Below are 27009 nucleotides of genomic sequence, written 5' to 3'. Positions count from 1 at the left end.
TACGTTAGCGTCTTAGCTGCTAACGTTTGCAGTAAAGACGCTACGTTAGCGTTTTAGCTGCTAACGTTAGCAGCGAAGACGTTAGCGAAAACGGCAGCGTCTTAGCTGCTAACGTTCGGAGTAAAGACGTTACGTTAGCGTCTTAGCTGCTAACGTTAGCAGCAAAGACGTTAGCAGCAAAGACGTTAGCAGCAAAGACGTTACGTTAGCGTCTTAGCTGCTAACGTTAGCAGCAAAGACGTTAGCTGCTAACGTTTGAAGACCACGGTAGAGGACCCGCATCGGCGCTTGTGGTTAAATATTTGCCTGAATACATGTCAGTTAGCCAGGGAGTGTGGCAAAGACTTGTTGCTTCAGTTTCATTTATTGTGTTGTTTCTACTTAAATAAAAGCTTGAATACATGCATACAGTTTGTGTTACTGTATGAAAATTAGGAGTGAAATTCACTGTGATGCTAGGGGCGCTGACTACCATCTTGCCTGGGGCACCAAATTGGTCAGGGCCGGCCCTGACCAGGACGCGCGCGCGCGTCTCGCCGTCGGATCAGCAGGTTCCACCTGTGCGGACAGAAGCGGCTGATAAATACCTGATCGTATCGATGAGGCCGACGATCGATCCTCCAAGCTGCATCAACAGGTTTCAGCTCCAACTAATCCGTGCATGAGACACACCTGCGCGTGGCGGCGGGGTCGCGCACGGCGGCGGCGGCGGGTTTTCTGTGCGCGCGGACCACAGCGGTCACACTTGAGAGTGTGTGTTCGTGATTCAGTGTGTGTGTGTGTGTGTGTGTGTGTCTGTGTCTGTGTCTGTGTCTGCGCGCGCGCGTGTGTGTGTCCTCACCGTCAGGCTCGTGCACCGCGGACAGCTCCCAGGTGCTGAAATGAACCGATCACCGTCCTCCGCGTGAGGTGGGCTGTAACGGCGGCGCTGATTGGTCCGCGGGAGGAATCATCGTGATCAGCTATTGGCTGCCTGCAGCGTCAACGACACACAACCACAAGTGTGTGAGTCTGTGCTACATGATGTGTGATTATATTAGTGACACCCCCCCCCCCACCAGAGTCCATTCAGATTTCATCCGTTTTTACACTGACAGGCGCAGTTTAGTTGTGGATGTCTAGAACACAGAAAAGCACTGAATGTGAGAATATATGATAGGAATCAGTAGAAGTTTGCTTTTTATATCCTAAATACACCTGTGAACAGTCAGAGAACCCATGAGTGAGAAAAGCTCCCAGTAACAACAATCAGTGTGTGTGCCACATGATGTGTAATTGTGGTAGTGAACCAACCAGGGTCCATTCAGATTTCATCCGTTTTTACAACACGCTCCACTGACAAGTCATGTATTTATTTTATCTATAATATAGATGACTAACAAGCATAAATATTGTGGACTACTGACGTCATGAATACAGCCAAACAGTCAATGAAACCTGGTCATGTGAAAAAGGCTCCCAACAAAGAACCACAAGTGTGTGAGTCTGTGCTCCATGATGTGTGTTTATATTAGTGAACCCACCAGGGTCCATTCAGATTTCATCTGTTTTTAAAATTAAACATTTCTATCGCCAGATATACAGTACATTTAATCTAGAATATATGTAACTGTTGCATTTTAACAGGTTTACCAAGATTTGCAGAAATCCTGGAATAACTAATTGCTACTAATAACAGTGGTATTGTCTTGAAAAGTCACTGTGATTAATTAATTAACATGTTTTATGACTCAGAGAAATTCTACTATTGATGTAGTAAAATAAACAGTCAGTAGACCCTTGTTTTGTTAAAACAGCTTCCTATATTTACACTACTGACATGTCCAGAGTATCACAAGCGTGTGAGTCTGTGTGTGTGTTAAAATTAGAGCCAACCAACCAGAGTTCATTCAGATTTCATCCGTTTTTACACTGACAGGCAGTTTGTTGTGGATGTCTATAATTTAGACAAGCAATGAATTTAACAAGACTTTAAATAAGAACATATGATTTGGCTCTGTAAAATGTTGCTATTTATATCCTACATATACGTGTGAACAGCCAGTGAAACCTGTGATTATATTAGTGAGGACCAACCAGGGTCCATTCAGATTTCATCTGTTTTTTCAGGAGTCAAACTGATCAGCATAACGGACAGCATTCTGCATAGCCTGCACAACATATTTAATCCCACCAAAAAAAAAAAAAAAAAAAACTAAAAGACTAAAACTAAAAAAATAAAATGTAAAGCGGACTCATAAGAATATATGATGACTCAGAAAAAGCTCAAAATGAAATTATACGTCTTTTTAATGTTTTCAGGGTGACTCTGTGCAACATCAAAGTTTATTCCACGTAAACTATTATTATTATTAGTAGTAGTAGTAGTAGTAACAACATAACAATAAATATTCAGTAACACAGTTTGTAGGATCTGAAACAGTTCATAATGACACATATGAACAAAGAAAAAAGGAAAAAAGAAGTAAAAATACCCCCAAAAATAAATACACAATGCTTTTAGCTTCAGTTTTCTTTTTGCTATTTGTGTGTTGATTCTGAAAATCTCCAAAAACAAAGAAAGTAAAGCGTTGCAGACATCCACAGTTCACTAGTTCCTGGTCAGAATATGAACTTCCATGTTGTAATTTTAAAACTCACAAATATATTATGACCAGTAAACATGTCATTTATAGACATTAGAATGAGAACTGAGCTGATTACTGACAGCATGATTTAAATAACTAATGCGGCGGTCACCAGTAGGGACGTCTCTTCTGATTAATACACATCATGATTTATATCAGTTTTATTTGTGGACATCTTCAACTTCACTGTGTATTTTTAAATATCACAGATCTCTGAAACTACTTTTTAGTTTGAAAATCTGAGATTAGACATTTGTGGTTGAACGTGACCTCATTTGTCCCCAGATGTTCTCGTCTCACCTGGACTCAGGCGAGCCAAACCTCCGTCGCCATCGCAGCTTGTTGGGAAGACGCTTTTCAGAAAACATCACTTAAGTGGCCTTTAAACACCATGACGGGAGGCAGCAGGTGAGCACAGGTGTTACCGTCACTAATCAGAGCTCTGCACCTAAAGAGCTTCATTAAGTGATTAACACCTGTGTTCACCTGTGTTTCACTGTCTAGAGGACTGAAGCTACAACCTGATGTCAAACTTCCTGACTTTAAACTCCATCTGGAATTCAAACCTTCACATGAATCAGAACCCTGAACAGCTGAATCACCTTCTCAGCTCATTTATTCCAAACTTAATGAATCCCATTTCCACACATTTATAATCAATATACAAAATTTTATTACAAAAGAAAAATTCGTTCTACAAGTCTTCAAAGTTCCACATTAAAAATGGCTGCAAACATCTTGAATCAAACTACAGATAAATCCTGGTAGTAAAATGACAGTGAAGAAACAGCACCACTACAACAGAAAACATAAGCAGTGCTTCCAGAAACAATAATTTCTTTTTAAAAAAAAAAAAAAACAACAACAGAACAACTTGACTTGCTGCTGTCCAACTGCCTGCACAGGAGTCTCAGTCCGTCATTTCATCACAGGAACTTTATATCTGGCTGCCTGTTCAAACAGCGACAGGCTCCAAGATGCAACGAACCCGAGCTCAGCAGAAAAACTTAAAAAAAAAAAAAAAAAAAAACAAATCATAAGGGGACTAAGCAACAAAAACTAAATCCCTGAATTGGAAAAGGAGTACAGGTCCGCCCCTACAGAGGCAGACCGACAGGGACAGCAGGCTATACTGTTGGAATCATCCACAAACAAACAGGAGTTAAGCTGAACAATGCATTGCAAACTTCACATCCTTTAACACACTTAGTCGTCATCCTCATCATCGTCGTCTTCATCTTCCTCCTCGTCGTCGTCCTCGTCATCGTCATCATCATCGTCGTCATCGGCTGGTTCTGCCTTCTTGGCGGCGGGCCTGCCGGGACCGCTCTTCTTACCAGCATCGCTCTTTCCTGAGCCGCTCTTGGCTTTGTAGGCGGCGACATCCTGCAAGACAACAATACACTTATTACACCGTAATAACTACATATAAGAGAAACAACCGCCGCCATGCAGATGTAAACGTGTGGGTACCCTCTCGTATTTCTCCTTCAGCTTGGCGGCCTTGGCCTCGTAGGGAGCCTTGTCTTTGGAACTCTGCGTGGCCCACATCTCGCCGAGCTTCTTGGCGGTGTCGCCGATGGAGATCCCAGGGTTGTCTTCCTTGATCCTGGAGCGGTGGTCCGCGCAGAACACGAAGAAAGCGGAGCTGTGGATTCACAACAGGGAGGGAGTTTAATGGCTGGTGTGTTTACTCCTGCACGCAAACTAATCTGAATTTCTCTAAAAAAATAAATAAATAAATAAATGAAATGTAACACTCACGGTGGCCTCTTTGGGGCGTTGGGGTCCTTCTTCTTCTTGCCCTTCTTGGTGCCTTTAGGGGGGACGTAGGACTTCATCTCTCTGTCATATCGAATCTTGTCATTTTTGGCCATGTCCTCGAACTTCACCTTCTCCTTGGGTGACATGGTCTACACAATACAGGAGAAAAACCTTAAAATTCAGACATTCAGCCTTATGAACTTCATAAATACAGATGATATAAACACGGGTTATCTCCTCTCCATATTTGATTAAATGGTGGTGACTAGCACTCAAAATAAGAAATATTTCTTTTGGTGAAATGGGCAGAAACGACATGACTGCTGCAGCTGCAGTCTGGAATCCCCCTGATAACAGACGCCTTAACTTCACAGTGCAGCGACACTAAAACACCACCCAGAGAACAGATATCAGCGTGCATTTGGTGAATTCTCGCGATAAAATCCGTGACCGCAGCTCACCTTCCATCTCTCGGAGCATCTCTTGGAGAACTCCGCGAAGCTGACGCTGGTCCCCGGGTGCTTCTTCTTGTGCTCCTCGCGGCAGGTCTGGACAAAGTAGGCGTAGGAGGAGGTTTTTCCTCTCGGCTTGTTTGGGTCCTTTGTCATGGCTGCGATCAATCTACAAACAAAAGAAAAAAACATCACATGAAACCCAAAACAAAACTATTCGCGCTACGGGCCTACTTCGGTGGAATAAACTAACTTCACGCTCATATACGGATGTAAACTTTTAATTAAGTTAATCTCGATCAGAACAAATATTCACACATTCGTCGTCGGCGGCTGTAAGTTGTGTTTTTGCGGCACAAACGGAGCGAGCGGCCGCCCGGAGGCTCTTTTAAGGCTCTAATCGGATTTCTGCCTCTCTGGGACAAAAAGACGCGACTCCATTTTGTATCTTCCCGCCTAAACCAAGACTGCGCCCTGAAACTTACCCAACAAAGTGACCCAGTACGAACCGGTTCAGTCCCGTACAAACAAGCACGCTGCAGCTGTAAGCAGCCGACAGCGGAGCCCGAGGCCGAACCGAACCGAGACTTCATTCAAACTCAAACCCGTAGCCGAGCGGCCGTCGGTTAGCGGGCTACGCTACCAAACCAAATGGCGTTTGAACTGCATGTTGCGCACTAACTTGGTCGGCCTGAACCGCCATTACAACAGACCCGAACTTCGCAGTTTGTTCGTTTAAACGAGCACAATCCGACGGTTTCCCTCTCAAACACGATTAAGGTGATTTATGACAACATTCAAAATACTTAAATTCAAACAGTTAGTTAAATAAAATGAATGTAATTTCCGTAAAGCTGCGAAAACACAAGCTGGTTGCCTTTTATATTAACGCATGGAACCGACTAAAACTTTAAATACCAAAAATATAAAGATAAAGCGGTAAAAAGAGCGAACCTTACCTGTTCTCAGCGAGAGAACTTGTAAACGAGTGAATGAGGAAGGACGCGCAACTGTTTTGTCACCGTCTGCGAGGCCCAACTAACTTGCCTAGAACTAGTTCCTTAGCGCCTCCCCTCGCCTCGATCTGATTGGTCATAATTCCGCATTCATATTTGAACGCGGACGACAGGACGAATGTGTCGCCGCGATTGGCCGAATCCCGTGAGGTCAAGCCATCAAGTTAGTGTGCGTCATCTGAGCGCTGATTGGCTGCGGCGGGGTTTTAAACTCACGGCGCGAAAAGGCTCCTTTGTTCGCTGTTGGGGGAGACAAACGTCTTGATGTGTCCGGTTACGCTTTAACCGTTTGTTTTCTAGCGGCGGAGCAAAGCAGCGGCTTCTGTCTGCGGTGAAAAAACAAGAAGATTCTTCAGGGGACGCACAGAAACACAGCTCCAGCAGCTGCTTTCACACCACAAGTCAAAATACTAACACAAAACTCGCATGGTTTGGCATTTTGGCTGATTATACCACAGTGTATTGATTAAATATTGGAAACCTGATTAATTATTGGCTGCTGTGATGCATACATTTATTGTGATTGTAAAATGTAGGTCAGTACGTTTCATATTGAGACACAAGAGGCGTTTAAAGCAGCGAGAGCCTTCACAATATGAAAATAACAGAAAAAAAAACCCAAAAAGATTTATTAAAAAAATAAAATAAAATATTGTAAGCTTTCCTTTCAGCTACTGATAGCTCTTGGTGGTAAAATGGCTCACAAAACAGACTTTTTAAACGTTTGTAAAGTTGAGTTTTCACCACATTTAGGAAGAAAAGTTAAAACAATGCTTCTATAATTTGACATTACCGACAGAATAACACTGAACTGATGAATAAAAGTCACTACATTTCATATTAAGTCACAACCACGGTCTTTAACTGAACCACATTCAGAATTACAAATTAAAATTACATTCTTATCGGTCAGTTTGATAAGAAAGGAAGCTGGTAATGTTCTCACTACCGGGACCATCTGCTGCAGGTTATTTCCTCCATAACCATCAAATAAAAGCACAAAAACACTAAAACACAGCTGCTGTAAGTGGCTCTGCTTGAGTTAATCATGTCAGGAACTGTTCTCTTTGGTTTTAAATATGAAGGATCATTTAAAGTATCTCAGGCTACAGACGTAAATTCCTAAATATAAAGTGGATGAGTGTTAACATGTAATAGAGTGGTTATTTATATGTATATTGCAGATATCTCTAATTTAATATCGTCAAAATGAACGTCTCAGGCGTTCCCAGTTCATCTGTTTCCAGTTATGATTTAAATTTCCAGTATCCGACGTGTGAAACTCCTTCAGATATCCAAAGAGTCATTTGGATTGTACTTCAAACTGTCATGTGGTCAGTAAAATGACATGTTTTAGTGCATTTTTATCATTTCTTGGATGAAGCTTCAGCACTGTGAAGTAAATAATGAATTTGAACCGTATTAGCCTACATTTTACACTTATATTTTTTTTTACAATGACATTATTTTGGTTATATTTGTTGCCCTGATTTCACTTTCTTTTTTAAAAACAACTTTTTTAAATGTTCAGAGTTCTGCAGGAATTAATGAATCTGACTGTAAATGTTTTATTCTAGTCAAACAGACTGAAGGAAACCTCTCAGTGAATGTGACCTATTTTACATGATGTGATTTACATGTATGTGGAGGGGCTCCCAGCTGCAGTCGTCCAGGTAAAGAGAGCTGGGGTGGAGGTGTTAGACGCATGTCAAAGGAAAGCATCAGCGCCCAGGGTCCCCTTTTGTTGGAGCAGCATTAGCATACTAGCCTCCATCGTCAGCTTTACAATGCCGGCTGGAGCAGTTGGTGAAGATCGATGCCATACAGTGTTTAGATATTTATATAGTTACTTCTTGTAAAGCTTGAGATCTTCACTGATTCATCAGAACTGATTTATCTGATAAAGCAGATAAAGAATTCACCAGAAATCATCAGTAATCAGTGCAATCAAACTCCATTTACAGAACGAACTCATTCAAACACGGATCCTCACATCTACTCACACACACTGAGGTAACAATTCAATTAAAATTTCAGTTCATTTGCATGGCACAGTTTACAGCATATAACTATAGGGGGTGGGGATAGCAGGACAGCTGATGGAGAGCAGCAGTAGAACAGAACAATAAGTATTCTGGAGGTGGGTGAGAACAGAAACTGTAGATCAGAGACGTCTGCAGAGAGAACAAGCACAGAGTTAGTGACATGTAATGGTGGTTATAACTGTATGGAAGGAAGAGAGAGGAGCCCAGTGCATCATGGGAATCCCCCGCAGTCTGAAGCTACAGCAGCACAACTCAAGGACAGTTCAGGTGATCCTGAGCAGCTCTAACTATCAGCTTTATAAAGCAGGGAGGGTGTCTGCCTCCAGAACCCAGACTGGGAGCTGATCCACAACAGAGGCGCTGATAACTGAAGGCTCTGCCTCCCATTCTGGTTCTGGAGACTCTGGAACCACCAGTAGACCTGCAGTCTGAGAGCGAAGGGTTCTGTTAGGATGATACGGTACCATGAGGTCTGTAAGGTCACATGGAGCTGCTCATGGAGAGTTTATATGTTAGAAGCAGGATTTAGATTCTATCCTGGATTTTACAGGAAGCCACTGAAGAGAAGCTGATACAGGAGAATTTATGCAGTGCTTCCTAATAATGTTGCCTAAAGGGAGCATGTACAAGGTAAATAATATAGGTCCTGACACAGAGCCCTGTGGAACTCCATCACTAACTCTACTGCGGGTGGAAGAACTATCATTAACATGAACAAACTGGAATCTGTCTGATAAACATGATTTAAACCAGTTTAGTGCAGTTCCTTTAAGCCCAATAAACATTCCAGTCTTTGTAATCAGATGCTGTGATCCACTGGATCAGATGCAGCACTGAGATCCAGTAGAACCAGTCCAGAAACTAGTCCACTGTCTGAAGCTATAAGGAGATCATTAGTGACCTTCACCAGTGTGTCTCTGTGCTATGATTCATTCTACATCCTGACTGAAACTCTTCAGACAAACCATTTCTATGCAGATAATCACATAATTGGCTGCAACAACTTTTTCAAGACTCTTAGAAATCAAAGGGAGGTTGGATCTGGGCCTGTAGCTAGAACAGCTGGATCTAGAGCAGGCTTTGTGAGCAGTGGTTTAATTAGAGCTACTTTAAAAGCCTACGTAGCCTGTTAATATAGAGAAGCTGATGATAGTTAATACTGCAGTATTTATTAGAGGGAAGACGTCCTTCAATAGTCTAGCTGGGATTGGGTCCAACAGACATGCTGCTGGTTCAGAAGAGTTTCCCATGGACGTGAGCTCTGACAGGTTCACAGCAGAGAAGCAGTCACAGTATAGATCTGGTCCTATGGATGCATCCAGAGCTGCTGCTGCACCTACACACATGTTCATGAGTTTCTGTCTCATATTCAGACTTCATCAGTGAAGAAGGTCATGACGTCTTCACTGCTGAGAGCTGAAGTTTTCCTCAGTAAGCATGAATAGTAGGCAGTTCTCGTCCTGCGGATCACTGTTTTACAGGAGAGGAAACTGTCTTTCCAGGCTGGATGAGGTTCTTCTGACTTGCTAGAGCTCCACTGTCTTTCTAACCTTCTTAGTTTTGTGTTTATAGATGCACAGCTGCTGACTCGACCACGGAGCTGTTTTATGATCATTTATTGGCTTCTTTTTCAGTGAGGCAACAGCATCAGTTGATGAAGGCAGTAAAGCTGCAGTTCTACCAACCAGATGATCCACCTGTGTGGGACTAAGACCAGAGGAGCTGCTCTCCATTGTGTTGGCATTGAAGTAAATAATAATGAACCATTTCCTTAAATGTAGTTACTGTGTTATCAGACAGACATCTGCTGTAATGGAACTCTTTGGTAGATGATCCGTAGTCTTTTATTGTAAATTCAAATGTTACTAAGAATGATCAGAGAGGACAGAGTTTTGTTGTTCGATGTCTATGCCATATGTCAGAACAAGATCAAGTGTTAAAGCTCTGAGTTGGTTTATTGACATTGTGAGAGAAGCCACCTGAGTCTAACAATGAACTAAATGCAGAGCTGAGGCTGTCGTTCTCATCATCTACATGGATATTAAAGTCACCTGCTATAATCACTTTATGTGCGCTGAGCACTGAGTCAGCTGAGAACTCTGAGAATTCACATAGAACCTCAGAGTCGGCCCGGTGGTCGATATATAACAACTAACACAACTGGTTTCTGTGCTTTCCAATTCAAGTGAGTGAGACTAAGACGAAGGCTTTCAAACAAATTCTAATTATATATAAGTTTTGGTCTCTGGTTGATTAATAGGCTAGAGTGGAGGATTGCCTGTACCTCCAGGTACATGAACATGAACGTGACTGATTCATTCAGACTGAAGTATTCTTCATAACCAGGTTTCAGTCACACACATCAATATGATGATCTGTTATCAGATCATTAACTAAAATAGACTTAGCTGACAGAGCTCTAATACTTAACAGTCCACATTTAATTGCTCGTTTTTTTTTATTGTGATGGAGTTGCATTAATTTGGAGAAGGTTGTAATGAACAGCCCTTCTGTTGTTAATGTTCCTACGGACGGTCACCCAGCCCGGCTAGCAGGAGCTAAGCTAGGCAGCTCCGTACCGACTAGCTGCTACATTTACCGGGTTGAACACGGTACGGAGCTGTGCCTCTAGTTCGCTGGGTCTCGCCTCCAGGGCTACGAACAAACTGCATTTCTGACACGAACCATTATCGCTAAAGGAGGCGGAGGAGAAGCTAAACATGAGGCACACTGTGCAGGAGAGAAGCCATGTCTGGCTAGTTAGCTGCTAGGCTAACAGAGCCAAACACCGCGTTATATTATAGCCGTGCAGCGGTTTTGCATAGAAGCGCTTGAGGAGCAGCCCGTGTAGTGGTTTGATTTACCGTCCAGACGGGTTTTAGTGTTATGAGGCACAGTTTAACAGTTTAATAATAGTTGAGAAAGAGCCGAGAACAGCTGCAGAACACAAACAGTCAGCTACAGGCAGGAAAACAGGAAGTGTGACGTCACCTTGCCGCGCAGCAAGGAGACAAAATGTGTTTGTTTAATAAACAAATATTTATTACTGCACTATAAACAGCTATGTAACAAATAAAAAGCGTGTGCAATGATTATAGTGCAACAGGTCAACATGTGCAAAAATAGTGAAACAGTGAAAATTTAAAAACAAAAGATGTCAGTGGACTTTATAAATGACAATTTGAGGCTGTTTGAACATGAGTATCTCAGGAACGATCTAAAATAAAAGGCTGACTTTTTCACTGTTGTGTCTCATCACGTAATTGATTCAGAATCTGTAATGTTAAGACAAGTAGCTCAAATAATATCTGATTATGGATGAGTGGAAATATGAAAAAAATCTGAAACCATCACAAAAAGTCACATTTTTAAGCACATTTACAACAACAAAAAGATAAAACAGAAATCAGCTGGTGATATTTTCTGAACCACGTGTAGCTGCAGGTCACAACAACACAGAAGTAAACATGTGGAACACTTTCAATATGAAGTACTTGAGCACAAAAATTATAAAAATAATGTTATTCACTTTGAACTTTTGCAACTGATAAAAGCAAATTAAATGAAATAAATTAATGGACAGTGTTTTGGAGTTTCAAAATAAAATAGTTCTCCAAATATAAAATTTCAGGTTTTCGCTGTAATAGTTAAAGACACATTGTCATTCAAACTGAACATTTTAAAATTCAAAAAAATGTTCTTAAAGTAGGTTGATGGCAATTTTTTTGCTCCTAGAAAAATCTCAGAAAGTATTTGAAATATGCAACTAAGATGTCACGGATAGCTCTTTAAACATGCATGTCATAATTTTTAAAAGTTTTAGAAGATGATTTTGGATGGAAGAACCACTCATGGATTCTCATCCACCTATACGTTTTTTAAAAATAGCCTTATACAGATTTGCTGAAAATAACATAATGAAACACTGTCACTATAATATAATATAATATAATATAATATAATATAATATAATATAATATTTGTATTATAATACCCACTTCCGGTAACGACCCCACCTCTTCCGGTATCCTCATGTGACACCAACGACCGGGTTTTTTGCTCTCCGCAGCAGCAGGTGGCGACACGCAGTTCAGCGCTACATTTGAAACACCACCGAAGAAGAAGAAGCTGTTCTGCTATGCGACAGCAGCAGTTGTAGTTCTGAGCAGCTGGACTGTAGAAACTACAGAAAGAACACCGAGAACACAGAGGAACACTGAGGAACACGGAGACGGGCACCGACATGAGTGACGCCACCGCGGACACGAGCACGCTCTGCCTCTTTGACGTGGACGGCACGCTGACAGCCGCGAGACAGGTGTGTGTGTGTGTGTGTTTGTGTGTGTGTGAGTGTGAGTGTGTGTCCATTCAGAGAAACACATGACAGCAACTCCTGCCACCGCAACTTCCGGCTCCACGTTGTTGTTGTAGTTCGTCCGACCCTTAAAACGCTCCGCAGAAACTAAATGGTTCCGCTAACTAACGTCAGCTAACACGGTTAGCGGCTGAACTGTGATAAACTGTCCTGTCAGCTAAAGTTAGCAATCCTGTGGCTCTATAATAAACCAGTAATCGATTTTAAGTTTTTATTTTTGGATTCTAGCCTCTTGTGATACCCGGAAGTGTCTGACGGAATGCAAAAACTGAAACACTCGGATAGTTTTTTTTTGTAGTTTTGGACCTTTTGAGGGAAGCATTCAAGCTAACTATGAATCTGTGTAAATCTGTGGCACGTTTTGTATGTCGTACATTTAAAAACTCACATTTCGTGGTCAACAAATACTCAGCTAGCTTAAACAGCGCCGATGCTAATCTATTTGATTCTGCTAGCATCATGCTAACGACTGAAAATCCTGTCACGTCAGATGCGCTGCAGGTGTTCAAACAGAAATGATCCTGTTTTATATTCATATGGGTCAAACCGGGCCTTATTTTATCTGCTGCGTCCGACATTACAACCGATCCGGTTGTTTTCACAGGTTGAACCAGCTCAGCTCATATAATGTCACATTTAAAGTTACACTGCAACACTAATAAAGTAGATTTTGCAAAACCAGAGGTGAATAAAGCAGCTGTAGAAGAAGAACAGCTGCCTCTGACTTTGCAGGAGCAGCGTGTGATCAGAGAATGATTGTGCAAAGACACTGTGACACAACAGGTTTTACTACATCAGTGTGCTTGTGCAACAGACAGAACGGCTGATGTGCGATCACACCATAACTGCCACAGACATCAGGGTTTTTAGGAACAAAAGCTGAAGTAGGAAAGTGAGCGCTTGTTGTTTTAACTGGCATGCAAACACAAAGTTACCAGAAGTGGTTCTGGTGTTCAGCTCAGGATGCACAACTCACACAAGACTATAGCGTATAGCTTCAGTCTGCAGGGTTGTGTGGGTGGATGTAAGTTGTGCGATCCTGTTTTCAGGTCGTGACTCCAGACGTTGCAGAGTTCCTGCAGGAGCTGAAGACTCGGGTTCGGGTCGGCGTCGTGGGAGGGTCGGACCTCAGTAAGATCCAGGAGCAGCTGGGCAGTGACGGTGAGGCCGTAGAACAGGTGAATGTCGACCCGGTGGCTTGTTGCACATCAGACTGACTCTGCTGCTGGTTCTGCTGTGCAGTGATCCAGAAGGTGGACTACGTGTTTGCTGAGAACGGGCTGGTGGCCTACAAGAACGGACAGCTGCTCTCTGTGCAGGTGAAGCCGGTGCAGAACCTGAACGTGGTGGTGTCGGCTCATGTGACAGGAAGCTCACCGGGTCTGTTTTTGTTTTTTCAGTCCATCCAGGCTCACATGGGAGAAGAACTTCTGCAAGACTTCATCAACTTCTGTCTCAACTACATGGCCAAGATCAAGCTGCCCAAGAAGAGGTACCGACAGAATGTCTCCATCAGAACTTCTTTGTGTTCTGTAGCTGGTGTGACAGGCAGCCTGCTGGGGAGCTGCAGACGCTGTTCGCTGTGTTCGCTGAGCGTCGTCTTGTGTTTGCAGGGGCACGTTCGTTGAGTTTCGTAACGGCATGTTGAACATCTCGCCGATCGGCCGCAGCTGTACGCAGGAGGAACGAAAGGAGTTCTACGAGCTCGATCAGGTACCGAATCCAGTCCTGAGTCCGTAAATCCATCAACTGAATGTGCAGAAATCATTTCACACGTTTTGGGTGTTTGTTGTTTGGTCACAGCTGAGTCCGTCGCAGCTTCTTTGTTGCACTGAGGCAGAATTTTTATTTTTTTACAGAATCTGTTTCATGCAAAAGGTTGATTTTTAGGTAATTGTTCAAGCAGAGATGCAGAATCAAGTGATTTCTATGAAATCTCACATATTTATTATTTTTTTTCCTGATGGAACCAAATGCTAGTTGAAGATGTCGTAATTCTTTCTGGCTCTGATAAAGGTCTCGTTTTGGCACTTCTTTTCTAAAATCAACTCACATTTAAAACTCATTTTCAGTTTTGACTTTGCTTCTTTCTGCATATTATTCATTCAAAGTTTAGTGAGATCGTGACAGAATGCACGTGTAAAAGTCCAGTTATTATGGAAATGAGCTCACTGCACTGAAACCTGGAGATAAAGTAAGTATGAGCAGAGGTTTCCTTGGGGTTGTTTTTGGCTGGGGTGGTAAAGTTTGGAGTAAAAAGGTCGAAAATATCAGAAACTGACTCCGTCTGCAGACGTGTGAGTTTTTCTTTTCTGCTTCTTACAGAGAGAGAAAATCAGGGAGAAGTTTGTGTCTGTTTTAAAGGAAGAGTTCAAAGGAAAAGGACTTTCGTTTTCCATCGGTGAGTGCTGGCGGCTACGGAGCGGCGTCTGTTCACAGTGACTGAAACAGAACCTGCGGCTCCGGCAGAACGAGGCGTGACGAGCCACAGACGAGCTGCTCCGACATGTAAATGTGCTGCTTTGTGTCCCTGCAGGAGGCCAGATCAGCTTCGACGTGTTTCCTGACGGCTGGGACAAGAGGTACTGCCTGGGCATCGTTGAGAAGGACGCCTACTCCACCATCCACTTCTTTGGAGACAAAACCAAACCGGTGGGTGTTGTAACGGCTGCAGGAGGCGCATGAGAATGTCAGCGAGCAGCCGGACGGCCGATCGTAGCGACGGCTCGACTCATGCAGGAGGAAAGTCTGTTCCTGAATGTTCCTCAGAGAACAAAATTATGAGAAGTGTGTCTCATAGAAAATAAAAGTCTGGGACTCGAGTGGAAAGAGACTAAAATAAGAATCTAAAGAGTTCAATCACTCGTGATGATGAAATGAGCTTCAGGACGTTTCACCTTCAGACTCTGATTCACTTTCATCACAGTCAAACTGGCCGTCGAGCTGCTTTCAGCACGTTTTTGTTTGTACAAAAACATCTGAGGAACTACTAGAGATACGTTTCTCATCACGTCGCTGATTCAGATTCATTCTCTGCATTGAATCACTAAGAAATGACTCAAAGCCAACGTTTATTCCCACAAAGTGTCGTCTGAAAGAAAAAAAAAACATTTTAAAGCTCTTTTGTTTTTGTCAGAAGTTGTAAAAGTTCAGCTCAGGTGACTTCCTCTTTGTCTGTGTGACATTCACATTAAAGTGTTCTCATGTTGAGTTCTGTGTTGCTGTGACCAGAGAACATCAGCAGCTCGCTTCTGTACGGTCAGCTTTTCATTAACGTGCTCAAAGATGGAACTTTTCACGGCAGCTTTTGCTCATATTTAATTTAATCCATAATCAGGCATTAATTTGATCGACCCGTTCAGTTTGACAGATCCTGAACCAGCGCCGTGATGAGAAACAGCAGAACGTTTCAGGTTCTTATCGTCAACAGTTCCTCAGACGTTGTCGTTCAAACAGCCTCAGACCTCAATGTGAGAAACAAAAACCTGCTGAACGCAGATCGACAGGAAACTTTTTTTTCTTTAAATATTTCAAACAGTATTTGATTTATGGATGTAAAATTGTACAAACATCTTTATAAATATTCATTATTTATGCTGCAGACAAATAAGAGATGGTCGAGCAGAAATTGATCCAAAAATGTGATGATTTGAGATTCAATGAATCTGGTTTCTATCTTTAATAGTTCCTCAGATATCGTTGTTCAAACAGCCTCAACTTTCAGAACCTGCTGAAACACGGTCGACGGGCAAATGTAGTAAAAAAAAAAACAAAAGCATCCAATTAGCAAAAGTGTTTTTTAAGGCAAACGTACCCAGGCTTCATGATACGAGGACGTTTCAGGCAAATCCGAGAGTCGAGCTGAAATAGTTCTAAAAGTTTAATGATTTAAGATCAAATAAACGAGAACAGGTGAAGCTTCCCTCCGACTGCAGGAGCTTTTCTTTTTTAAACGCTGTTGTGAAATGTGAAAGAACACGTTGGTCCAGCTCATCCGGAGCAGGCGGTTCAGACTCCAGCAGACTGGAACCAGCAGCTGGTTTCATGACGGAGCCCAGAGAGTCCACATGAGTCCTGCAGGCTGGAGGCTGAACGTCTGGAAGGTTCTGGTGCCGTTCTCAGCAGCTCACCATCACTAAGCTTTTATTGTTGTCAGGAAAATACCAAAGTAGACGACCTTCTCCAGTCAATGAGAAACAAACAGTAAAGATCTGTAATATGAACCGTACACGTGAACCTGAGCAGATGAAAGGAGCGTTAACTGTGCTCAGGTTTCAGCAGAACGTAGAAAACTGTGACATGACACAACATTTTAATTCATTATCGCGGTATTCGCTCCTCCGACATGTTTCCCGTCAGACTCTGGTGGACAGAAAACGTTCAGCTGCTGCGTCACGCTTCATTTACCTCAGCCGCTCGTTTGAACCCAACACTTCAGAAAGCTTCTTCATTCTCACGGTTTCGTTTCAGGGAGGAAACGACTACGAGATCTACAGCGACCCGCGGACCATCGGCCACGAGGTGTCGAGTCCGGAGCAGACCCTGCAGCTCTGTCGGCAGCTCTTCTTCTCCTGAGAGCCTCGGACGCTCAGAGACTCTGACGGACTTCAGGCTTCCACTTAAAGGGACTCAAACAGAATCCGTTTCCATCCACGTCACGCCTACGGTTTGTTCCGTCGTTCACCTTCTGCAAGTTTAAAAAAAAAAAACGTTTTTTTTTAACGTCCGATTCTGATCTGATCTGTTATATTCGTCAAACCAGCTGTTACATCCTGGGACTGGAGCAACTTCTTAGTTGGCACTGGTTAGAAAAGACAAAGGTCTGAGCACCATCATGTTGCTCTGATCGATCGTGATCAGTAATCAATCACTTTTCTAACTGATCTACGTCACTCTGCGTGGAAACCAACAAGCTAAACAAGTGAATTTGTACCTTTAACCCAAAGTTTCTGGCCATCGAGCGAACGTTGCTGCCTTTATGAGAAGATCCGTGTGAACGGCGCCCTCTTGTGGTCTTTATCTCCTCAGAACTGGAAATCATGTGAAAGTTGTGATGTATTTTATAGGTTCATGTTTCGGTGAAAGATCATATATTGGATTTTAATCTGTGATAAATGGAGGTATTCCTGATTTTTCCTTTTCATTCTCTACAATAGACTCAATAGCGTGCTAAACAGTTAGCATCAGTAGCATCCGTGTTGCTGTTTGTCTTGCAGCTTGTTCCTACGACTTGGATGCCAAACATTTGGTGCATGCTACTCTCTGTCATGGTCTCCAGTTCTGTTTGACGGCAGCGTTCGACGTCAACACCTCGTACACCAGAGTTTCTGACGACTTTCTGAGTTTTTGTTCTGACTCGAGGGGGAAAATTTTTCCTCACGACCCAGACCAGTCCGTCTAGGAAACGATCATCTGCTTCAGTCCAACAGAGTCAACACCGTCACCCTTCAGTCACCGTTGCTCTGGTTGTAGACGACGGCGTTCTTCTCTCTCGTATTCTGGTTTTACGTTTCCTGCCGTAGAGGTCGTGGTGCGTCGGCCGGTTTTACGAGTTCATGCAGTCTGAGCCTGTGTGTCGTAACCTTTATAACACGCAGTCATGTGACGTTCGTGGCACTTAGAAAAAAGTTTTTATGTTTTTACGACGATTCTACTGAAAAATATGTGAACTGTGGAAAATAAATGAAGGGAACAATCCTCTTGTTGTCCTGTTTTGTTTTTACAGTAAAGATAAAGTCTGTCAGCCTGAACCTGGTGGGATGTTGTGTGTCTGCAGGCTGCTGGTTACGTTGTGACTCTTAAAAACACACAACACGCTAACAGGTCGACATGTATGTGGTACAATATGGAGACAAACAGTGAATCTTCCATTTGTGTAAAAGTGCAGAAAAATTCCCAAATGAGATGAAAAACAACCAAAATGAGACATAAAATAATGTAAAAGTGACAGAAAGTGACCTGGAAGGGACGCAGAAAGGCTGCAAGAGCTGCTGAGAAGACCACGGATGTAAAACGAGCAAAATGGGACACAAAACTAAATAAAAGCAACCACAAAGAGACGAAAAACAACCGAAACAAGACACAAAACATCCCAAATGTCACCTCAACGAGACACATAATGGTCTGAAGGAAACACACAACTAAAATGTGACATAAAATTAAATAGAAACACCAACTAAACCCCCAAAAAAGAAATAAAAATGTAGAAAAATTCACTAATGAGATGCAAAACGTGACTAAAAACAACCACAGACACAAAGAGTTGTAACCACCACTGACCCTGTGACCTTCGCCGATGGATAAATGAAAGCAGAGCCGCCGTTGGGTCCCTTTGACGGTGCCTTTATTGATAGATCATGTACATCGATGATACAGGACACACACACTCTGCACGGACACGCTACAGGCTACGGTGTAGATCTACAGAGGAGAAGAAGAAGCTCAGGTTCTGGTTCCCTCTTTGTTCGGCTCGTCGTCGCCTTTAAACACAACAACACGTGGAATGAACAGAATTTCTCAGAATAAACCCCCAAAGTTCAGTCGCTGCTGCTCAGCGTGGGAATGTGAAGAGTCGCCGCCGCCTGGTCCAAGGATGAGAACGCCACGTCGGCTCCTCAGCAGCAGGATAACAACAACAGGAGATGGCTTCAGAGTAAAAATAATTGCACACAAAACGGCAAAAGAAAACCCTTTTTCTCCAGCCGTCGTCGTAAACGTCTCGTATTTGTTCACATTTAGTTCAGACCGTACATCTGTTCCCTTATTCGTCGCTGCTAAAACACGTCTTTTCTTCAGCTGCTCGTCTGTGATTTGAAGAGTTTGGAGGAAAAAAAACTGAACATAATGGCCTGAATGTAAGCGAGGAGAAGGGATTCAGACGTTTAGAGGCTCCTCCTGGTGTTAAACCTCGATGCTGCTATGAGGCGTTCAAGCGACGCAAATTTCTCGAGTCCACGAGTGTCTGAGTGGATCCTCGCTGTGCCAGGAAACGTAGATTTACTTTAACGAGCGTCTAATCGAGAGTTAACACCAGGAGCATCCATCTCATTCCCTCCACATCAGCAAACATGATGATTTATGTGACCTAGTTGTGTTTCTACTCAGTGACCAGCAGCTCCTCAGACTGAGAGTCCATTAAACACCTCTAACGAGTCGCTCAGGACTTCTTCCAAAACGAGTCGGTTGTGACAAACGTAGATTCAGCTTCAGTCTCTCGTCACAGTGCTGATCCCTTCAAATACAAACTAACAGCTTCCACGTATTTAATTTAATTTAATTTAAAAAACAGAAAAAGCAGCTCGTCTGGTTGTGCAACGAAAACCTGAATTTAAAAAAAAAAATGGCTCCAAAAAGAGTCGGTGAGGAATCACTCTAAGAGATAAATCCACCTGCCTCCAGTCAGCAGCCTCTGCCTCCCTCCCACAGCTCCCAGTAGTAGTTGTATTGTAGTATTACCAGTAGTATTGAAGTATTCCCAGTAGTATTGAAGTATTCCCAGTAGTATTGAAGTATTCCCAGTATTCCCAGTAGTACTCCCAGTATTCCCAGTCCCAGCCTCACTCCAGCTCCGGCTCCTTCCCGTCATCGCCACCGCTGGAGGACCGGCTGCTGAGGTCGGCGACGCCCGACTCCAGGTCGCTGCAGGTGGACAGGTCGTCGGGCTCGGCGCTCTTCGGGCCCAGAGGCAGAGTGAGGGCGGGGTCTGTGCGCTGGGCCTTCCGATTGGCTGGCTGGGAGGAGGGGGTGTGGCCGCGGTCCTGTGCAGGGCTGGTGATTGGCTCCGTGTAGGCGGTGGGCGGGTCCGGCCCGCTGTGACGCTGCCGCGGCCGGTTAGTCGTCCTCCTCAGAACCAACGGCTTCTCCCACGTGATTGGCCGACCGGTCAGAGCTGCTATCCTCTGCACACACACACACACACACACACACACACACACACACACACACACACACACACACACACACACACACTTAAACCTGATCTGGTGCTGAAGCTCATTCAGGTCTGACTCTGTCCCATAAAGCAGGAAATCACTTTAACTTTTGGCCCAATCAGAGTGAATCAATGCTCCTGATTGAATGTTCTCTGTAATAAATACCAATAGATAATCAATGTTCTAATCAGTGATCTATCAGCTGCAGGACCAGCAGAGTAAATGGACCAAACATAGAAACACGTTCATGTGATCTCTGCATCAGCAGCTGAACACATGTAGGTTTCCATGGCAACGCGATGCTTCAGAAAACACCATCATCAGGAAACGGTTTGGTTAAAGGGAGAACTAAATCTGAACTCTGAACAGAACCTGAACCAGGTTAGTTCCACAGCTACCATGGAGACCTAGCTCCACAGCATCAGTTACCATGGAGACCTAGCTCCAGAGCATCGGTTACCATGGAGACCTAGCTCCACAGCATCAGTTACCATGGAGACCTAGCTCCAGAGCATCGGTTACCATGGAGACCTAGTTCCACAGCATCAGTTACCATGGAGACCTAGCTCCANGCATCGGTTACCATGGAGACCTAGCTCCAGAGCATCAGTTACCATGGAGATCTAGCAGGTTTAAATAGATCCACACTGAATACGGACTTCCAGCTCATCCTACCTGCTGACTTCATGTTCTGCCCTGGTCTCTGTTTACAGTGAGATGTTCTGAATCAGCTACTGGCCGGTTTTATGTTTCCTGCGACCCGGACCATCTAGTTCTGTTTTCAGATTTAAGAATAACATAACTGCTCTGGATTATTAATAATAGTCTGTAAGGTTGTTTTCCCACTAAAAGTGAGATTTCCTGAGATGACTCTGCTTCTTCTTCTCTGGTTTGTATCATTGAAAATGCAAAATGTATGAATCCTCAAAGCAACGGTTCTCATTTCCCACATGTCTGGCTGACACATCAGATCTCACTGAGGATCGTTCCTCCTCCGACACATGAACAAACTGCTCAGAAGAACTCTTTCAAACAGACTAAAGTTCCTCAAACGTGGATGTAACCTGCAGATAAACAGTTAAATCAATGTGCACATAGAAATAAAACCTCTGTGTTGTGTTGTGGTGGAACAGCGCCCCCTGCTGGACCGAACCAGGGCGATCAGAAACCAGGAGAATGATTCTGTTGTGTTCACACTGAATACATGAATCTGGTTGTGTGAAAACATGGCCGCCTTCAGGTTGTTTTGTTGCTTTTCTACGATCAACAAAACGACAGAGTCGACTGAAACAGGAGGATTTATGTGCACCATGCTGAATGTTTTAGACGATAAAGGCCGAGGAGCTGCTGTTCTGGGGAATGAAGCAACACGTGGACGTGACATCGGACTTCTGGGAGCATCATTCAGCACCCAGGAATCCAGTGTTCCTGCCTGACGCTGGTGTTGTCCTCCGTGTACGCTCCTGTTTATGTTTACTGTAAACAAATGTTGGATTTCACATGAAGCTCACGATCAGAGCGTATTTCACACTAGCCATGTGTTGTAATATTAAGGGAAGTGTTGTGTTCTAGGAAACACACACAGCTGGAAAGTTAATGGAACAAATGTGAGGATGAATTCAAACAGAACGTGTTGAACAGAATGTGAAGCTCTTACTACTTTGCTCAGTGAAATCATATTGATTCATATAATTTGAAAGTGTGAAATGACTTCTGCAGGCTGAACTAAAACAGCCTGACGTTGTTCTGTGCAGACATGTGAGAGCTGTGGAGGTCAGGTGGAGGTGGACAGCTGCGGAGGTGTCTGACAGGGTGTCTGTGTGCTGGATGCCTTGTCTGGAGCCCGGTTGGGGGTGCTGGTGGTGCTGGTGGTGGTGGTGGGCGGTTCCTCCTGGCGGTACCTCCTGGTGATTGGTCAGCTCCTCCTCCAGCTGCTGGGACTCCTCCCTCACGGCGGCCAGGTAGTCGGCGGGCGACTGGCGAGGAGGCGCCGACTTCTCCACGTGGTTGTAGAGACCCTTCCACATTCTGGAGGAAACAGCAACGACAACTGGTGGTCACAGTGATCAGACGGGTCTGGACCAGCAGAACTTTAAGATTTGATCTGATCGATTAGTGTCTCCATCATAAGTTCTCCATCTCATCTGGTGTAGAGAGTCAAAGAAACCAAACCCTGTTTATCAGAGTCTCTGCAGCTTTCAGGACAAAAAACTGATTTGTTTTCAGAAATTACACACATGTGGTTAAGTTTCTGTCCGACCTGATCTAAGACAGTTTCATCCTGTTTACACGTGAGACTTTCTGAAGCTCAGCATGTCGGTTACTGACTTAAACATCATCCAAAGTGAGTTAAGAATCGTCCAAAACGACTCAAAATCTGTTCAAATTAAGTCAAGAATTGACCAAATTAATTAAAAACTTGTCTAAAATGAGTTCAAACTTGTTCAAAATGGCTTGAAATCTGCCCAAATATCATTTAAAGCTTGTCCAGAGTCACATAAATTACACACAATATGTCCGAATTACATCTGAATCATCCAGAATGATTCAAACAACTCTGAATCTGTTCTAAGTGAGTTTAGAATTGTTCAGAATGAATCAAAACTGGCCAAAAAAAAATCACACAAAAATGGTCTGAAGTGAATTGAAAGTACTTAAAAGTGTCCAATTGCTCCAAATTTGTCCAAATTAAGTCAAGAATTGACCAAATTAATTAAAAAATAATCTAAAATGAGTTGGAACTTGTCCAAAATGACTCAAAATGTGTCCATAAAACATTTAAAACTCGTCCAAAATTACAAAAATTGCACAAAATTTGTCCAAAACGGCTCAAAGTTCATCCAAATAGTTAAGAATCGTCCAGATCCCGTTAAAACTGCTCTGACATGACTCCTGAATCGTCCAGAATGATTCAAACTTCAACCTTTTTTTGTAAAACAGTCAGTCTGACAGTTTAGGGACGACAATAATGATTATATCTGAGCACAGTTAAAGAGCTTCTACATGCTGGTGCATTAATCACCACAGAAACATAAGAGGTGGTTCTGGTCGGTACCGATGCTGTGACGGACGGGGAGGACTGCTGCTTGTGTGTATTTTGATCATTATTATAGTTCATTCTTTAAATGTTTCCCCTCTTGTCTCGTCTTTTAAACGAGCTGAGGTGCAGCGAGCCGTCAGGTGGAACTCTGATAAACTCTGAGTCTCTACGTCGGAGGAGGAGGAGACTCGTGGACTCGTGGACTCGTGGACTCGGCAGGACGGCTCGGGACTGACTTGAAGCAGTAGGGCGAGGTGTTGGGCCTCAGGACGCCCTGGCTCTGGCTCAGCTCGGCCTGGTACAGCGGGTTGGCGTAGTCGGACCGGTCCTTCCACAGCTGAGGCCACGCCGAGTGAGTCCGCTCACGGAGCCTGGACACAAACAGAACAGAACTTTTTACATCAGTCACGCTGCAGATGAAACCGTCGACGTTAACGCTGACCAGAGGCCAGCAGGGGAATGAATCTGTTCGTCCCGCTCCAGTGCAGGTGACGCTCGAAGCAGCCGGTCGGCGCTGCTGGAGGACGACAAACAGCTACACGGAGCTCGACGTGTTCGTCCTCGTTAGCGGTTATTAACGGAGACGCTTTCCACTTCTGTCCACTGATCTCTGGTAAATCCTGTTGTCATGACGGCAGCTCTAAACTGTCTGTATATTTATTCACCTGATTCTATTTGTCCCGTCTTTATTTCATCGTTTATCTCTGAGATGCTTCTGTCTTCATTATCTCTCGTCTCTGTAACTGTTTTTAGTCAATCGGTTTTAATTATTCTATAAATCCGTGAGCACTTTACTCAACTTGATTTCTTATTTTTGACTGATTTAATCAAATAATCTGCACGTGACGAGACACTAGACAGTAAACTCGTTTCTTTCTTCGTCCGTCACATCGCAACACACAGAATCTTTTCTTATTTATCGACTAAACAGGAAAACAAAACGAATAAACTGACCAAAAACCGACACTGATATTTACTGTAATGTGAAACTATACAGGAAACCTCAGCAGATTATAATCATGATTTGGAATCATTCTAAGGAAAACTGGGGGGATTCAGGAGACAAAGAAATACTTGAAACTTGCCCGAGATGAATCAAAACTGTTTAATCACTCAAAAATTGTCCAAAAAAACCTTGAAATGTGTCCAAACCGACTTGGAATTTGTTCAAAATGCTGCAGAGCGTGACCAAAAAATGTCAAAACTGTCCAAAATGAGCTGAGAATCGCCCACAAAACAAAAAACGACTTAAAACTGGTGCAGAACGAGTCAAATTCTGCCCAAACGACTCAAAATCTTTCCCCAAAATGACTTAAAGACTGACTAAAGTGATCTTATTGACATGCACCGTTTGATTTTGATCTCAGTTGATTGTGTCTATTAAACTGTGTGGAACCAAAATCTTGATTCTGATCCAGATAGAATTGATTCTGCAGCCCTTTAACTGGGTTTCTTCTCGTCTCGGTCCTGCTCACGTTGCTGCTGCAGTCTGCACGTCAGCAAACTGGATTAAAACACCTTCAGGGAGCCTTAGATCAGAGCAAAGCGCTCCATCAGATGCTCTCGCTGTGGAAACTCAAACCTGTGAGTTTGCTTTTTATCTGACAGACCTCCTGACGCTGGAACGAAGCGTCTCAACACCTCCTCCAGGTGAGCTCCTACCTGAGGTCCCGGCGCTCCTTCTGGCAGTTCCCCAGGAAGCTGCCGTACTGGCAGGAGTAGACGTAGGTGTGCAGCGTGATGAGGAAGCGCTCGTTGAACTCGAAGGCACAAGGGAACTGCTCCGACAGCTGCCAGACGCACTCCAGCAGCTGGTCGATGACCGGAGACACCTCTTTGGGGTCGCCGTCCAGGTGAGCGTACCTGCAGGGGCGCGGGTCTGCCGTTAGCGCCCGTCAGCACCAGACTGGACCACATGACAACATGTCTCTGCCTGGAGCTACATCATTCACATTTTTCTCATTTTTCTAAGTGACAGATGTCCCGATGGCCCTTTGGTCTGCACCTTTATTTATCTCATTTATTCTATCGTGTTATTTTTCTTATCTCTGGTCGGCGTGCAGCTTTTGTGAGTCATGTGACTGTCCTGCCTTCACCCTGAGTCAGCTGGGGTCGGCTCCAGCCCCCCTGGTGAGGATCAAGGTGTAGATGATGGCTGGATGTGTGACTGCCATAAGAGCTGGACTACCTGAACCAGTACCCTGCAGTGGTAAGCACCAGACAGAAGCTGGTTCCAGAACATGCTGCTCTATCTGACGATACGTTCGCCGACATGTGCGTACTTTAAGATCCAGTTCTGTGTAGAAGCAACAAAAACACAACCAGGCTGGACTACTGGTCGGTTCTCACTGTGGATCTCTGCGGCGCCATGTTGGGTTTTCTGCAGAACTTTGTGGATTCTTAACTGAAGTCTGTAATTTCTATAATAAATAATACTGTCGGGTCAATAACACAGTTTGGTTGATCTGAGTTCTCAGCTGGGAAGCTTTAGGAATGACACTGATTTAATTTCACTGCTTGTCTCTCGCTGCTGACGGTACCAGCAGAGGAACCGGCTAATGGAGCGTCTTCAAACGAGCATGCAAACAAAAGGTCCAGACTTTTACTGACCTGTGGGAGAACTTGTGTCCGAAGGAAACCCAGTCTCTCTCTATCAGCACCTGGACGGGACGAGGAGGAAACAGGAGTTTAGGACCTTAGAGGAGCCTCAGACACTCAGTGAGAAGTCCTCGGCACTGTGAGCCTCACCATGAACCCTCTGATGGTTCTGTAGTACGGGTCCAGCAGGATGCTGGCCACGGAGCAGGCCTGGGCGGTCCGGTCCCATCCGTCAGAACAGTGGACCAGAACGCTGACGCCTTCGTCGGCCACCGCCTGCAGACACACAGCAGCGTGAGACCTGAAACACTCCAGGAATGTGTTGCTGTTTTTCATTCTGCTTGATCCAAGAGACAAAAACCATAAAAACCGGTGAGTTCAGGGAGCAGTGCTGCTCCTAAAGCGGGTTTCAGGGGTTTATTTTAGTCTGTTGCTCAAAGTTTACAATAAATGTGTGTTTATATTCAGTTTGATTTTAGTCGTATACGTCGTGTCCTTCGCTGAGGTTAGAGTCGGTACCGATCAGCGAGAGATGCTTTCATCGGACCAGGACGTCCCTACTTTTGACGTTCTCCATGTTGTGATCGGCTCCGCAAAGCCGGACCAGCATCAGACGTGTTTGTGTGGCGGTTTGCTCACTCGGGCGATGAAGGCTCCAGCATCCAGCACAGCCTTGATGTGTTTGAGCCAGCCGGAGTTCTCCAGGCCCCACAGGAAGTCCGACATGGACGGAGCTCGCATCTCGCCCACTGGTTGGACGACAGAGAGGAGGCCGACATGTAAACACAAGCAGGAAGGCAGGAAGAGACGACATCAGAGGAAGTGTGTTCGCTCCGATAGCGAACGTTCACGTCTTTATCAAACACACTCATGAGGCTTCACAGTGGTTCACATTCACATCGATGTTCGTCGTCTTTTCTGTCCAGTCGTTCACCTTCAGAGGTCCCAACAGGTTACTGTGATCCAACACAAGTTTCAGCTCAAAACACTCCACAGACGGTTGTTTCTACAACGCCCACAAAACCCCTGGTTTAGTTCTGAACCACAAACGGATCCCTGAGAGTCAAACCTCTGGAGGAAGGAGAGGAACAAGGGGAAGGCTGGTCCTACAGTTTGTGAGGCTGTAGACACACAAGGGACTAATAATCTAATCATGTTAGC

The 27009-nt window shown here is 44.1% G+C and overlaps 3 protein-coding genes across 4 annotated transcripts in view; 1 reads left to right on the top strand and 2 right to left on the bottom strand.

Moving 5' to 3' along the window:
* Nucleotides 1–3276: 3276 nt before the first annotated feature.
* On the bottom strand, nt 3277–5884 carry LOC103370031 (high mobility group protein B2-like). Its single transcript, XM_008298932.1, has 5 exons — nt 5803–5884; nt 4853–5012; nt 4392–4540; nt 4101–4275; nt 3277–4013 (listed from the first exon to the last, which is right to left on the bottom strand). The coding sequence occupies exons 2-5, from the start codon at nt 4997–4999 to the stop codon at nt 3834–3836; spliced, it is 651 nt and encodes a 216-aa protein (XP_008297154.1). The 5' UTR covers nt 5000–5012; nt 5803–5884; the 3' UTR covers nt 3277–3833.
* A 6104-nt stretch (nt 5885–11988) lies between these two features.
* On the top strand, nt 11989–17976 carry pmm2 (phosphomannomutase 2). The gene is made up of 8 exons (XM_008298931.1): nt 11989–12222; nt 13329–13440; nt 13522–13598; nt 13680–13771; nt 13893–13992; nt 14605–14680; nt 14816–14931; nt 16750–17976. Exons 1-8 carry the CDS (start codon nt 12148–12150, stop codon nt 16852–16854), a joined length of 753 nt encoding a protein of 250 aa, XP_008297153.1. The 5' UTR covers nt 11989–12147; the 3' UTR covers nt 16855–17976.
* A 624-nt stretch (nt 17977–18600) lies between these two features.
* mtmr7b (myotubularin related protein 7b) overlaps nt 18601–27009 on the bottom strand; it is a 16198-nt gene continuing 7789 nt past the window's right edge. The window contains exons 8-14 of one of the 2 annotated variants that reach the window (XM_008298928.1): nt 26488–26597; nt 25999–26124; nt 25861–25910; nt 24913–25113; nt 23487–23621; nt 22112–22238; nt 18601–20177 (exon numbers count right to left, since the gene is read on the bottom strand). In XM_008298928.1, coding sequence (XP_008297150.1) covers nt 19836–20177; nt 22112–22238; nt 23487–23621; nt 24913–25113; nt 25861–25910; nt 25999–26124; nt 26488–26597 — 1091 coding nt within the window. In that variant the 3' untranslated portion in view covers nt 18601–19835. Of the gene's footprint in view, nt 20178–22041; nt 22239–23486; nt 23622–24912; nt 25114–25860; nt 25911–25998; nt 26125–26487; nt 26598–27009 lie in introns of both variants that reach the window. The other variant, XM_008298929.1, reaches the window with a different exon arrangement.

The sequence above is a fragment of the Stegastes partitus genome, unplaced genomic scaffold, assembly GCF_000690725.1.
Source record: "Stegastes partitus isolate 25-593 unplaced genomic scaffold, Stegastes_partitus-1.0.2 Scaffold1360, whole genome shotgun sequence".
Classification (NCBI taxonomy): Eukaryota; Metazoa; Chordata; class Actinopteri; family Pomacentridae; genus Stegastes; species Stegastes partitus.
This window is presented reverse-complemented; position numbering and strand designations above follow the sequence as displayed.